Source organism: Corylus avellana, chromosome ca8 (genome assembly GCF_901000735.1).
Source record: "Corylus avellana chromosome ca8, CavTom2PMs-1.0".
Classification (NCBI taxonomy): Eukaryota; Viridiplantae; Streptophyta; class Magnoliopsida; order Fagales; family Betulaceae; genus Corylus; species Corylus avellana.
The window spans coordinates 19,710,829-19,724,619 of record NC_081548.1 but is presented as its reverse complement, the minus strand read 5'-3'; the positions used below and the strand labels follow the sequence as shown (position 1 = coordinate 19,724,619).

Below are 13,791 nucleotides of genomic sequence, written 5' to 3'. Positions count from 1 at the left end.
GAAACGAGGTCATATTTACCCTGTGAACAAGTTTTGATACTATCTCAAGTGTTGACAACACCTTGCGTCCTTGGGTGAGCTGACTCCTATTATCAATTGCAGGGCTCATATTTCAGTAAATTTTAAGAGACATGCATACAACACTAACACAAAAAGCTGATAAAAATAAATGTATCAATGTATACAATATATATATATATATATATATATATATATATATATATATATAGAGAGAGAGAGAGAGAGAGAGAGAGAGAGAGATCTTGCAGTTTAACAAAAGTTTGGCAACATCCATATCAACTTTCATGCTTCTCAATAGAACAACAGAACATTGTTATAGTAACAATGCAGTGCTACAAGAACTGCATGGTAGCAAGTTTAAATCCTGGAAGATTTAATAATTCTAGTAGCATCAGAATCAAGGAAAGATATTATACATCTGATTGAGCTAGCAATGGGTCAGGATTATGCAGGTTTCAATCAGGTCACATTAACCTGCCACTGTACACTAACTATTCATTTTAAATAGTTTGTCAATATATTTTCCAGAAAAGTTAAGTTTTCATGTTTCATCACATTTCTCAAAAAAATATATATATAATAATTGTTCTCTTGGGTTTTAATTATCTACAAAATAACTATGCTTATCAATTTCTGAATTTCCTTGAGGCAGCCTTGCCCACTTTTATTTCCAATGCCAAAGTGCATAAATCCTAAATATGCACAAACTAGGCATTTGAAAATAAAAACCAGAGGCTAATTATTCGTTATTATAAGCCACAATTTGTGCACTGAGTTGTGTTAAAATTCACTGTTTTGAATATGCTTTGAGCTTCATACCAAAATATAGTGCATTCATAAATACATATACACACACACATTGAGCTACCTATCACATGTAAGAACACTAAGATAAACTTGGAAAACAGAAGATCTTGAAGGTATGCACAAACTAGACATTGGCAAATAAAAACCAGAGGCTAATTATTCATTATTATAAGCCACAATATGTGCTCTGCGTTCTGTTAAAATTCACTGTTTTGAATATGCTTTGAGCTTCATACCAATATATAGTGCATTCATAAATACATATACACACACACACAATGAGCTACCTATCGCATGTAAGAACACTAAGATAAGCTTGGAAAACAGAACCTCTTGAAGGTACCAGAAATCTTTTCACTAAAGATGTCGGAAGCAGCTGATACAAAGCTGCATTTTCTAATAGTTGATATTTTGTCAATGTGGTCAATTACCTGTAAGAAAGAGCGATAGACTCTTTGTGAGCCTCTCACAGAATGAATACATCTTTGAAGAAAAGAAAGAAAAATAGAACACATTGTGCACATACCCTCTTCTTTTCCTCTTTCTCAAAAGGAAGTAAAGCCTTGAAGACCTGACGGTATGGGGCATCATCACAAGCAGGCAATGTTGTTCTAAGCATAGCAATAATGGCTCTGACAACCTATTATATGACGAGCTAAATCAACAACCATATAACAACAGTAGCACTTTATGCGATTCAGCACATTTATAAGAAAATAGCATTGCTTTCTACAAATCAGAAAAATATAAGGACACAGGCATATAAAAGTTTCAAATAGCTTAGAAATTGTGTATAGAATATTAGAAGATTGTAAAAGGGGGGAATGTTGTAAGTAGAAATATATGCAGGCCAACAATTAGGTCACATGGGTTATGCCTAGAAGGGTATTAGATTTGTTAGCGAGGTCAGGGAAGTAATCATTCAGTTATGGATGTGTGGAGAATAGTCCCATTGTGTTTAATGTGGACCATATGGTGTTAAATCACCACTTATCCCTAACGGTTAAGCTTACAGGAAAGGTTAAATTTAATTATTTAATCAACACTTTAATGCTCCCCCTCACATGTGGACTCAATCTCTCTTTTCAATAGGTGAAACCCAACAAGTTAAATATTTAATTGAAATTAAAATAAATGACGGAATCAAGATTAGAACTCGGTACATTTGGCTCTAATACTAGGTTAAATTACCACTTATCCCAAAAGTTTAAGCTGATAGTAAAAGATAAATTTAATCATTTAATTAACACTTTAACATATGGAGAGAGTGGAATGCACAATATTTAGAAGATCATGAGAAGATGCAGGATGAGCTTAGAAGCATTTTGGTCAAGACCCTATTCAATTGGGCAGGGGCTTTTAATGTTTCCTAATTTTTCTACTTTGTCTCAATTTCCTATTGCACACCTCTGTGTTTTTCAATGAAATTATTTATTTATCAAAAAAAAATTAGGTCCCTCTAGCATCAAAACCACGAAGCAAGTAAACTTGACAATGACAAATCCATAGGCCTCTCTCCGGGAAGAAAGAACGCAAGTAGATTGTGTTACAGGTCTCCACTATAACACAAGCTGTATTTTAGTTGAACAACTATAAGAAAGAGTCATAGTGTCAAATTATTCATTTGTTTACATCAATATGTACTTGTACACGTGTCTCATGTATTTAAATATTTATATATCTCTCCATCCAAAAAATTTCCAAAAGATCTAAAAACTAGGTGTAAATAGACTGACTGCCCAATAATAAGTGTTGATACAACAAGGAGCCTATCTATAATTTCTCATCTTGAACCACATGAGAGCATCATCTTCGATATTGGCTATGAATAATTTATGGTTAGCAAGAGAAACTAGTCATATGCAACTAACACATAAGGTAACCACTTGATTCCTCTGTCGGCCTAAAAGGCACATCTTTGAAAATTAAAAATGCAATCGATATTTACGAACTTAATGTCTCTAAAAGAATGTTAGCAACCTTTTTCCGATAGAATGCTACACCATGAATGTTAAAAGGTACTTTCCTTTCACGGAAGGCCATTTGGAAGACTTTTCCTGATACCTGTAACACACAAGATTAGACCACAATTCGTCAGCAGATATCTAATGTTTGTATCATGAAAAATTATACCATGGGAAGTACGTTTCACCTGCCTCCGGTAAAGAATTGCAATGTTGCCATAGGAGCAGCTCGCAGCAGAACCATTAGAAGCAGTTTCCAAGATCTTGTCAACAACAAATGCACACTGTGAATCCTCATTATGACATTCTTTAATAGTTATCTGTGTACAGTGGGCCAAATTATCCAGAAATTAAGCAACCAACTAGGAAAGAAATAGCAAATTGAATAAAAATAAGATGTAAAGAATAAGGCAGAACTAAATTACCTTAGATCCAGAAGAATTATCCGTGATAACATCTTTTAACTGGCATCGGTTAATATTATTTTGTATAAGAGAAGATGCAGCCTCAACAATACAGCGTGTGGATCGATAGTTTTTATTAAGTCTGATCTGAATCATGGATGTATTGCAAAGTTAAAAGAATCAAAATGAACCACTACCATGTGGACTCCTTTGCGAGAACTCAATTCTAGTCATACACAATTTCGTACATGAGTAAATATAATAAAGGAATATGCATGAGTCAAAAGGCAAGGTGGACCTCTTTGTAGTTCGGAAAATCTTTGCGAAACGAATCAAATCCAGAAATGTCAGCTCCATTAAAACTAAAAATGGACTGCATTAGAACATGTTATAGTGGACTTTAGAATTAAGTAACTTGAACAGAATGAGTTTACATTGCACACACACACACATCTAAAAAGAAATTCAATTAATGAACAAACAAAAATTGAAGTAAACCAGAACCAAAAATTCTGGTGTGGAAGGCAGTGAGCACACCTGATCATCATCACCAACAATAGTTATGTGGTTATGAGATGCAAGAATCCGCAGAAGATTGTATTGCATGGAACTTGTGTCTTGAAACTCATCTATTACAATGGCTTTCCATAAATCATGGCACTCCTTGAATACTACAGAAAGGGCAAACATAGTCAAAACATGAATAACATCTGAAGGCACATACGCTAATTAAATTTATATAAAAAATATCAACCTTCAGGAAAATCGGTTAGCAGCTTTACAGAATAGCTGATTAGGTCATGGTAATCCAGAGCATTACAAGACCTTAAAATGTCATTGTAGTTCCCAAGAACTACAGCCTGATTCAGATCCATAGGTTAGAATCACAAAAATGTAAGCAGAAGTACCAAAAAAACTTCTGAAACAGCAATTTAACAGCTTACTCCTATGTCATCACCCATCTTACGGCATTCTTCAGGAGTCCTTCCAGAAGCTTTAGCCTGAAAATGGAGTACATAAATTGCTTAATACCAATACAAAGTCTAATTGAAAATGAAAATTGTAGAAAATGCAGTAAAGATAGTTTTGGAGGCTGTCTAGTGGACTGTTTATCAGATATTAGTGTTATAAAAAGTGTGTTCAGTTACTAGTCACAAGTGCAAGATGCAAATTATTTCACACACAACCAAAAGCAAAAGGAGAAAGGAGAGAGACAGACAAAGAAGCCCTGTCAACTTGTATTTAATGCGTTACTATAGTTTTAATTTATCTATATACTATATCGTCAAATCTTTAAAACATCCACCATCAAAAGTCCTGAACTCTACAGGATGGAATATGAACTAAGAACATATCAACATCCTACCTTCCAAGTATCTAGAACAATAATAACTAACAATTTGTAGGCATTGCTTACCAATGATGTCAAATTTTGGGGAGATAGAACCAGCAATAATAAGGATTATTCATAAGTCATCAACTACTTCCAAGGAAACTAAGAAAGTATTGAAACTACTAAGTGCATTAATTGACTAGTTAATTGAATGGTTAGAAAACTGAAATATAAAAAAATAAAAGATAAAAACCAATTTATCAATATGAAAGCAATTTCTGGCTTTTTATACCAGATATATAAGTTTTTTAACTTGCAAAATACAGAACCGCATTATAAGTAACATTGTAAGATATAACCTTCATCACAAACTTCAGCCATTTCCTCGACTTATCCTTAAGATGTTGCAGAGACGTTATACCATTAGACCCTTCACCAAGTATGCAGGCATTATGATTTTGTATACTTTCCTCACTTTCTAATAACCGCACAGCCTCAATGGTTGCTTTTCTCTGTTGCCCATGACCATATATTAGGAATTCAGATGTGCGCCCTAACCTGTAACACAAGCAATGTCTTAGTACTCAGATACTTTCAGAGATCATATAAGAAAAAATGACACTAAGTACCATGTATCTTTCACACAAATCTTTTCTACATTAAATCTTTGCTACATAACACTCAAAATGCATATAGATTTAATTGTCAATTTCTGCTGAAATAAATAAACATCTTGACACTGTTACTTGAATAATCTATAAGACTATTGAGTGGAATACATACATTACAGACTCGAAAGAAAGAAAGAAAAGAAAAAAAAAAAAAAAAGGAGGAGGGGAGTGGAGAGGGGGGAGGGGAGTAACCACTATGCAAAACAACCTACCATTGTCAAAACTGATTACACGTATTAGCAACCTATCAACTTGAGGCACATATGAACCATGAATAAGTTGTAAGCTCTAAATTAGACTTCATATAGCCATAATAGAATTTCCAAAGAAACCTAAAAAAATAAATAATTTACAACTAAACTAAACTTCCAGGTATCTTCCTTGGTAATTGCAGAGCGTTGAATGCAAAATTTGTCTTGGAGGAAGGGCACAATGTACACTTAAAATAGTTGGTCGAAAGAGTCGATTATATTGCATAGAAAGGATATAATAGTGAAAATTAATATCAGGATATCAGTTCCTCTTACTATTTTAATCTAAAATTTCAAGTAACCTTCAAAGTACAACTTGAGAAATAAACTTTTTCATGCTAGTTTAAAACAACACACTAATTAGATAGAAACATGTATAGATGTACAAGTTTTCCAAAATAAATACTAATATGTTATAGTTTCAAGTTTGAAAAATAATACAAATCAATAAAGTTAAGGGCTTTAGAGTTATGGGTCTATTTTTATATTAGCTAATATGATCAAGTGAAGGGGTAAAATCAATCGTAGTTGATAGAGCATGTCAATCTCTGTAAACTAAAATTACAAACAAGCAAAAGTTGTAGTCCCTTTCCCCGTTCTCTTCATTTGTAGTCCCTCTCTTGCCATCGTAGTTGATAGAGCATGTCAATCTTTGTAATTCTCTTCTACCTTTAGTATTTGTCTTGACAGAAGCAATTGAAGAACTAGGCATGTTATTCTCCTTCCGATTTGCTTCAATAGCTATAAACAGTGCCAACATCTGCTCCTCATACCCCTCATACGACAAGCCCACTACATTGCAGAAATTTTTCACTCCTCACAGGAAATTGCCTCAATCAAGACCGGTCCGTCCAGAATATCCGCCATTAGAACTCCTAAAGTGTGATTTCCCACATTGCCTGAGCATGAAAAAGATGATGTGTTTATATGGAATATACTCTCTCTAAATGGTATGAGGCATTTTGGGGGTAAACCCAATAATAAAACCGTGCAGGCTTGGCTCAAAGCGGACAATATCATACCACTTTAAGTAGGGGTGTTACAAATGGTATCAAAGCCATAGCCCAGCCTGAGATGGGGGGAGCGGTGCACAAGCCCAAGAGGGTGGCCAGCGAGGGCGCTGGGTCCTAAGAGGGGGTGATTGTGATGTCCCACATTGCCCGGGCATGAAAAAGATAATGTGTTTATATAAAATATACTCCCTCTAAATGCTATGAGACCTTTTGGGGGTAAACCCAATAATAAAACCGTGCGAGCTTGGCCTAAAGTGGACAATATCATACCACTTGGAGTAGGGGTGTTACATAGAGGCTTTAACTCCATCACTACTTCAACATTATACGGCACCATATCCAAGCCTGCAAAATGAATATCTCCATATGCTGCTATCGGAATTAATCCACTCTCAGCACCATCTACGTGCATTATCTCGTCGTCCAAACAAGTTCCCCCCATATCATGTCCTAGCACAACAACAAAGTTATTGGAAACGCACCCTCCACTTCAGCGTAAATCACAGACTGATGCATCATTTTCGGCACACTCTCCTTATTGATCCACTGATACCTGGTAATATCCACTATACCCCTTTGAGCTTCTCCTCCTTACCCGCACACCCAATCGACAGCACATTTGAGTTTCGGAGGAGTGGCAGGGAGGTTTACCATCAGAATTCCATTTGCTAATTGCTTTAAGGGACGCAATATGGGGTATTTGGGATTCTTTTACGTGGAAGCAAAATTATTTTTTTAGTTTCGGTGTGAGGTTAGCAGGAGTGTAAGATTGGCCGAGAGGAGTAGAGGAGTTTTTCGGGCAATGATTCTGGCCTGACGGGAGTAGATGAGCAGCTTTCAAGTAGTGAAAACTATTAGTGGGTATTTTATTAATTTGGTGAGGGAAACAAAATTCAAAAGCAAAAGATGTAAATCATCTGCAATTTTGCATAAATTCCATACAATCTCAGAGTGCACATACTTCTCTGCATGTGAACGACAAAGTTGCAAGGAAAATGAATGGAACGTGCTGATTGTGAGCTCCTTAGCAGTTGACTTTCCAGCCACTGCTCCAATGCGATCTCTCAACTCAGAAGCTGCTGCTGTAGTAAAAGTCATTGCCAGAATGTTTGATGGACTAATACCCTAAACACATTTTAATGGATAGGAATTAAAAACAAAAAGGAATAATCAAGCCTGTTAGTATACTAGATCAGAAGAAGGAGGAATACACAATAATTAACAAGCATTTAAATTAAGAAAACAAATGAGGAAGAAAAAAATGATTCAGATGAGAAAAGAGGCAATACCTCATTAAGCAGCATAAACACACGCCCAACCATTGTGGAAGTCTGACATTAAAAGCAGAAAATTTAGCTCCAACAAACACTATAGTATATAATAGAATCTACTAAAACAATCAAGAAAATCATTTTGCTGTATGTGTATGAGAGAGACACAGGGAGGCAAGGAGGAACCTTTCCACTTCCTGGACCAGCAACAATCATCAAAGGAATTGAAATATCATAACATGATGCTTCTCTTTGCCTGTCATTCAGAGACTGCAAATATTTCAGGTACTCCTCAGGCATGTTCCCAGTCTGTATGGTCTGAGAAGTACCCGACCCATTTGCTCCAGTGGCAGGCTCCAAAGTGGGGCAAAGTACACCACTACTATTACTAGTATGCTGATTATCCACAAAAGCTTCACCACTTGGAACCCGCCTCTCTGTTTTTGCTGCAGAGTCACAGAAAGCATCTATTTCTTCCAAAATGGACTCATCAAAATCATCATCTAGAATGCTAGGCATCATCGAAACGGAGTCAATTAAAGTAGAACATTCTGGTTGTTTCAGAGGAGTTTTAAAAGAATCTAACATCTGTTCATTCTCTAAAGGAACACCAATCCTGCTTGCTCTAGAACTATGATCAATTAATTCCATCCGATTGATAGTTAAGCCCCTGGAACAGGAACTGCTGCTATTTTCACAACCTGTTGACTTGACCCCCATCAAAAAAGATGGGGATGGCGTGTTTGTCCGTAATTCTGCAAGAGGAACTCTCTTGATGCTAGCAACCCGAACTGGGGTGGCAATTTCATTTTCATCCACAATTCTGGAAAAAATAAATAAATAAACGATCAGTATCATCAGAAATTCATCGCATTTAATCATTTTATCTTTGCCACAATTGATAAAACAGGAGAAGACATGAAATAATAAAAATTCACAAATTAACACGAGCCTATTCAATTATCTGTTAGGTTCTCAAGAAAAAGTATGGAAAAGGATGTGGCTTTTACAGGGTCACAAGAGAAAGGTGAAAGAAAGCAGCATGCAACGGATAAAATCTTAGGCTTCGTTTGGTTGACGATAATTAAAATTGGCGCAAAATCAACCTCATCTTACCAATACTATAGTAACCGCGTAAAAAGCAGAATTAAATTTTGACTTCTTTCCAAAACTTTGTCAGTAATCAAACAGGGCATTAGGTTTTAAAAAAAAAAACGTTTGGAACATCGTCTGATGCCTAGCTCTATTTTCCACAAACAAAGAGGAATTATGAAAAGAAAATTAGGGGTTCGATGTAGAAGATAGCTTACTTAGGCCTTTTGCGAGCGAGCAGTGCCTTTGCGGCTCTGAAGTTCAGAGAAATGCGAGCCTTTTGTTCCTCTGTGATTTCTCCTCTAGAAATTTGAGGCACGATTGGATGCGCATTTTCCTTAGACATTCAAGAGGAAAATGTGGCTCAAAAGCTTAACCCTAGGAGGAGGTGGAGCAGCAAATAGACAGGACACAGCTTTTTGAGTTTTCTGTTCGGTTTCTCTTCCCCCCTGCCCGTTAAATTCAAATAATTGGGCTTTATGCGCAAATGGGCCGTGGGTTTTGTTTTCTATCATACAAAAATGGTCTAATAGTCTCCAATGGATAGCTTAATCGGCTGAAGACCACGCCTTATGAAGCAAAGGTCATTAGTTTGAATTCCCTTTCCCCCTCTCTTGTCTTGTGTGGACATGTCCAAAAAAAAAAAAAACAAAACAAAACAAAAATGGTCTAATAGATTCTAGTGAAATAAAGCTCTACATATCTTCTCACAAAAATGGGTCAAAATCGATGTTACTGACCAAAACACAATTTTTAGCTTTAAAAACTCTATTTTCTAACAAATTCCAAACATGCTCAAAGAACTTTCTCTCTCTCTCGTGCCGGAAAAATGAAAAGGATATCTTCTTTCTTCCCAACTCCCCTTTTCCTATTATTCGTAGGTGGAGATCATCCTAAAACCTCTTCGCCTTTGACTTCTTGTTAGAAATTAGATTCAGAGCGAACCTTGCTAACTTCATATACTTGGTTGTACATTGTTCCACAATTAAGCTGCTCTAAATCATATTCTATAATTTGTTGGCTCACAATGTAGATGGGCCTTAGGGAAGAACATGTCATTATAAAAGTGGATTGACAATGTTATGTTAGCATAGTAAGATAATGATGGAATATCAGTGTGGTATATTTACTCATACTCCATTTGTTTCGATATAAAACCTTTTCTAGAAAAGATTTTCCTATTTTCAGTATTTGAAACAATTGAAAATCTTAATCAACCAAAGAAATCTCGTTTAAGCAGTGTAAAATGGTTTATCTTTTTATATTTTTGTAAATCATTTTTTGAATTTGAATTTTTCCTTCTTGTAGTTCATTCTTTACTACTATGGGAGGTCGCCAAAAGTTTTAGGCCACCACCGCCATCCAATTGTTGCAATTTTCTTACTAGCCAAATGTCAACAAATATTTTCATTTAAATTTTTAGGAAAAAATGTAAATTTAGCCCTTGTGGTTTACTTGATTTGTATTTAACTCCTTATGGTATCAAAATGAACTCAAAGGTCCTTGAAGTATACTAAAAAAATAATTTAGTCATTACAATCAAATTCCGTTCACTAACTTAACAAATTCTAATCTAATAGCGTAAAATATTAGAGCCAATATAATTATGATACTTGTCATGTTTAAGTCAGTGTCATACTAATGGAATTTGTTAAATTAGTGAACGAAATTTGATTGTAGAGACTAAACTATATTTTTGGCATATCTCATGGACCTTTGAGTTCAGTTTGATACCATAGGGAGTTAATTGTAAATCAGGTAAACCACAATGACTAATTTTACAATTTTTCCAAATTTTTATTTTTGGTTAAAAATATTTTTCAAAGTAAAACTATCCATAGTCCCTTTGAAAGATGAACTTATATGACAAGTTTTTGTGATAATACTAATTACTAAGAGCATTCTCAATGGAAGAGCCAAATTTTTATGCAAAATAGCTCCTCAAAACTTACTTTTATCTAGTTTAGCTAATAAATTTTTAAATGTATCCACATCCGATTAGTTATATTTTTATCTATATAATTTAAATTTTATTAAAAGTGAGAAAAATTTTGGAAAAAAGAGAACATGTGAAAGAAAAAATAGGAAAAGTTTTGGAAAAAATAGAACATGCAGAGAAAAAGTAGAAAAAGATTTGAGAAAAAGAGAAAACAGGTGAGAAATAATAAAAAATAAAATGGCTCCCTTAAAAAGTGCTGCTACATTTAGATTTTTTTTTTTAGCTCTTCCAATCAAATATCTATTTTACATTTTCTTTTGGCTAATCCAATGTAGGAAGTTTTTTAAACATTTGAAGAGATATTTTAGATAAAAGTAACATTTGCCTCTTCTATTGGGAATGCTTTAAAGTAGCTACGGAAAAGTTGCTCCCCATGATGGCGTAGGTAGATCAAAAGAAGCAAATTAACAAAAGGTGGAAGGAAAAGGAAAAGGAAAAGGTGCTTTCTTCACGATCCTTGAAGCCAAGAGGGTGAGAGTGAGAGAATGGATGCCCTGAAAGCTTCATACGGAGACGCATCCTCCGACTCCGACATCGACGATCCAACTCCAGTTAACATGGGCTCCCGCCGCTCCCCAATGCCTTTGCCCCCACCTCCTCTCTCCCTCCTCAACCCCCCCACTTCCAATCCCCTCGGTAACTTATCCACCAATCTTCTCTACTCTCTCTCTCAATTTCATATTTTGGTTACTGTGAAGCACTCCATGGAAACAATCCAATTTGAAAATCTATCTTTCAAAAAACAAAAACATTTATTTGTTTTCGTTCTCTTTCGTTTTTCTCAGCAACCAAGCAGAGCTGAAAAAGATTTAATGATTGTCTAAATTTTGCTTACTAAGTGTTTGATGTTTTGATTTTGAGAAGGGACTCTGGACCGCCTGCAAACTGGTCAGGCAAGTAGAGTCAGGAGCTTTCCCCATGTAGATGGAAACTATGCCCTGCATGTGTACATACCAGGTGATTCCAATTCTTAATTCATATTCACACGATACCAAAGAGTCATTATTCTAGTTCATGAATTTGTTTTATTGTCTCCGTTTCTTCAACTGTTAATTTGCTTGAGTGTATTCATTATTCTAATTCTGAAGTTTACTTATCAAATGCAATGATTGTGGACTTAGACCCTTGTTTAATCTTGTGCTTTCAGTTTACATACCATCTATACCAATGAAGGAGCTGACCTTGTTTTTGAAAAGGATCTCATCTCTTGTACCCGGTCTTCATGTGGTTGATATTGATGTCCCACTTAACATTCTGTGCAAAGATGATCTCAAGCTTGAACAAGTTGCCCTAGGAAGAGAATTTCACATAAGTTTGGGAAGAACTGTCCCAATCCGGGTGCACCAGATTGACTCAGTGGTGGCAATGCTTCGGCAGAAACTTCAGTTTCAAAAGCGGTCGGATTATTTTTGCTATTGTATGAATTCTAGCTCAATTGTTAAGCTGATATTATGATTTTTCACATTAATGCATAGTTTTCTCCGGAAGCAGGTATTGGATTGATTTTAGTAAGTTGCAAGTTTTTGTCAATGATGATCGTACACGAACCTTTTTATCAATTGAAGTTATTACAGGAGGATTAGCTGAGGTATGCTTGAATTCGTTCTCTTCTCTTTTCTTTTCATGTTTTCTTCTTTTTGTCCTTGTTAAGGTAGAACTTCCAAGTTTCAAGTTTTCATTGGCATCACAATTTTTTTTTTTTTTTTTTTTCCATTTTTCCTTCTCATTTTTGTCATTTTGTATGGAACTGGTAGAGTTATATGCATTATTGGTGACTAGTTGGAAACGGTGAGTATATTTTTGCCCTGTTGTAAAACATTCCTTGTTGCATATCCAAATTGATAGAGATATCGTCATCAGTCTGTACGGACTGTTTATAAACATTCATGTCATATGTAACAGGAACATTACACCTTTTGAAACAAGGTAAACTCATAAAGAACATAGCAAACTCATCTAGAAGTTATAACCTTACATGAGACATGAACAGTGAAGCGTTTCAGTTACTTGTCCATGGAAATTGAATGTCTATTTGTTTCACCGAGGTATAGGTATAATTAGCTAATGGTTACTGCAAAAAGTCCCTTTATCTCTTCCTTTTAAGTTTTTTGTTCGAACTTTTTTTATGTTTAGCTGCACGCAAGGGCATGCTCTACTTGTTTTAGAATAATTTAGAAACATGGCTTTGTAAGAAGCATGCTTGTTACATATATTTCTATGTTGTAGCAAATCTTTCTCTAGATATCCTCTACTATTGTGTATATATATCTGTGAGATTTATTTGGCTTCAGTTTATTTCAGATAAAAAGGCAAATTCATGCTGTTAACGAGGTTTATAGGCTTCACATGCTTCCCGAGTTCTATAAGGTTAGTTTATCATCAGTCTTGTTTATTAAGTTATTTATTTATCTTAGTTGCTACTTTTCTTGAATTTACGCGAAAGAGAAAATTGCAAAGATTCTTTACAGCAAGTTATTATGGTTGAGAGACCAGTTTACCATGCCGGATTTTTTTATCACAGGATCCACGACCCCATATATCCTTAGCATGGGCATTGGGTGACATCAGCGATTCCCTGCAGAGAGTGGCTGAAGAAGAAATGCAGAGATCTAATGTAGGGGGCTCAGCACAGAAATGCATTTTTACCAGTAAATTCAATGGTATTGAGTGCAAGATTGGTAAGAAAACATATAAAATATGTAAATTTCAAGATGAATAATTAAGCCTCATAATTATAGTGTCTTTGCTGAAGAATTTTACGTGTGGTAGTGTATTTGATGACTGATATTTTGTTATTCCCACATCATCGATTGGATGATGGAAGATGGATAGGCAAAGGATCAGACTGAAATGTAAAAAGTTATTGTTACTGTTCATCGTGAGGTTCAACTGGCTTTTTCTAGTCAAAGAACTGTTGTTATTATTATTGTTGTTATTGATTCCTGAAGACCTGTTGTTTTACATT

General features: G+C 35.2%; 2 protein-coding genes across 3 annotated transcripts in view; one reads left to right on the top strand and one right to left on the bottom strand.

The window, feature by feature from the left end:
* Positions 1-9,242, bottom strand: part of LOC132189750 (ATP-dependent DNA helicase SRS2-like protein At4g25120) — a 22,163-nt gene extending 12,921 nt beyond the window's left edge. For both annotated transcript variants that reach the window (XM_059604531.1, XM_059604533.1), the window contains exons 1-15: positions 9,046-9,242; positions 7,922-8,558; positions 7,754-7,795; positions 7,426-7,589; positions 4,889-5,087; positions 4,141-4,197; positions 3,951-4,056; positions 3,734-3,867; positions 3,495-3,569; positions 3,218-3,343; positions 2,981-3,112; positions 2,809-2,892; positions 1,355-1,468; positions 1,159-1,259; positions 20-86 (exon numbers count right to left, since the gene is read on the bottom strand). In XM_059604531.1, coding sequence (XP_059460514.1) covers positions 20-86; positions 1,159-1,259; positions 1,355-1,468; positions 2,809-2,892; positions 2,981-3,112; positions 3,218-3,343; positions 3,495-3,569; positions 3,734-3,867; positions 3,951-4,056; positions 4,141-4,197; positions 4,889-5,087; positions 7,426-7,589; positions 7,754-7,795; positions 7,922-8,558; positions 9,046-9,173 — 2,166 coding nt within the window. In that variant the 5' untranslated portion in view covers positions 9,174-9,242. The remainder of the gene's footprint in view (positions 1-19; positions 87-1,158; positions 1,260-1,354; positions 1,469-2,808; positions 2,893-2,980; positions 3,113-3,217; positions 3,344-3,494; positions 3,570-3,733; positions 3,868-3,950; positions 4,057-4,140; positions 4,198-4,888; positions 5,088-7,425; positions 7,590-7,753; positions 7,796-7,921; positions 8,559-9,045) is intronic.
* Positions 9,243-11,230: 1,988 nt separating this feature from the next.
* LOC132190043 (uncharacterized) lies at positions 11,231-13,791 on the top strand. Its single transcript, XM_059604923.1, has 6 exons — positions 11,231-11,462; positions 11,691-11,783; positions 11,974-12,223; positions 12,318-12,414; positions 13,128-13,193; positions 13,348-13,791. Exons 1-6 carry the CDS (start codon positions 11,312-11,314, stop codon positions 13,543-13,545), a joined length of 855 nt encoding a protein of 284 aa, XP_059460906.1. The 5' UTR covers positions 11,231-11,311; the 3' UTR covers positions 13,546-13,791.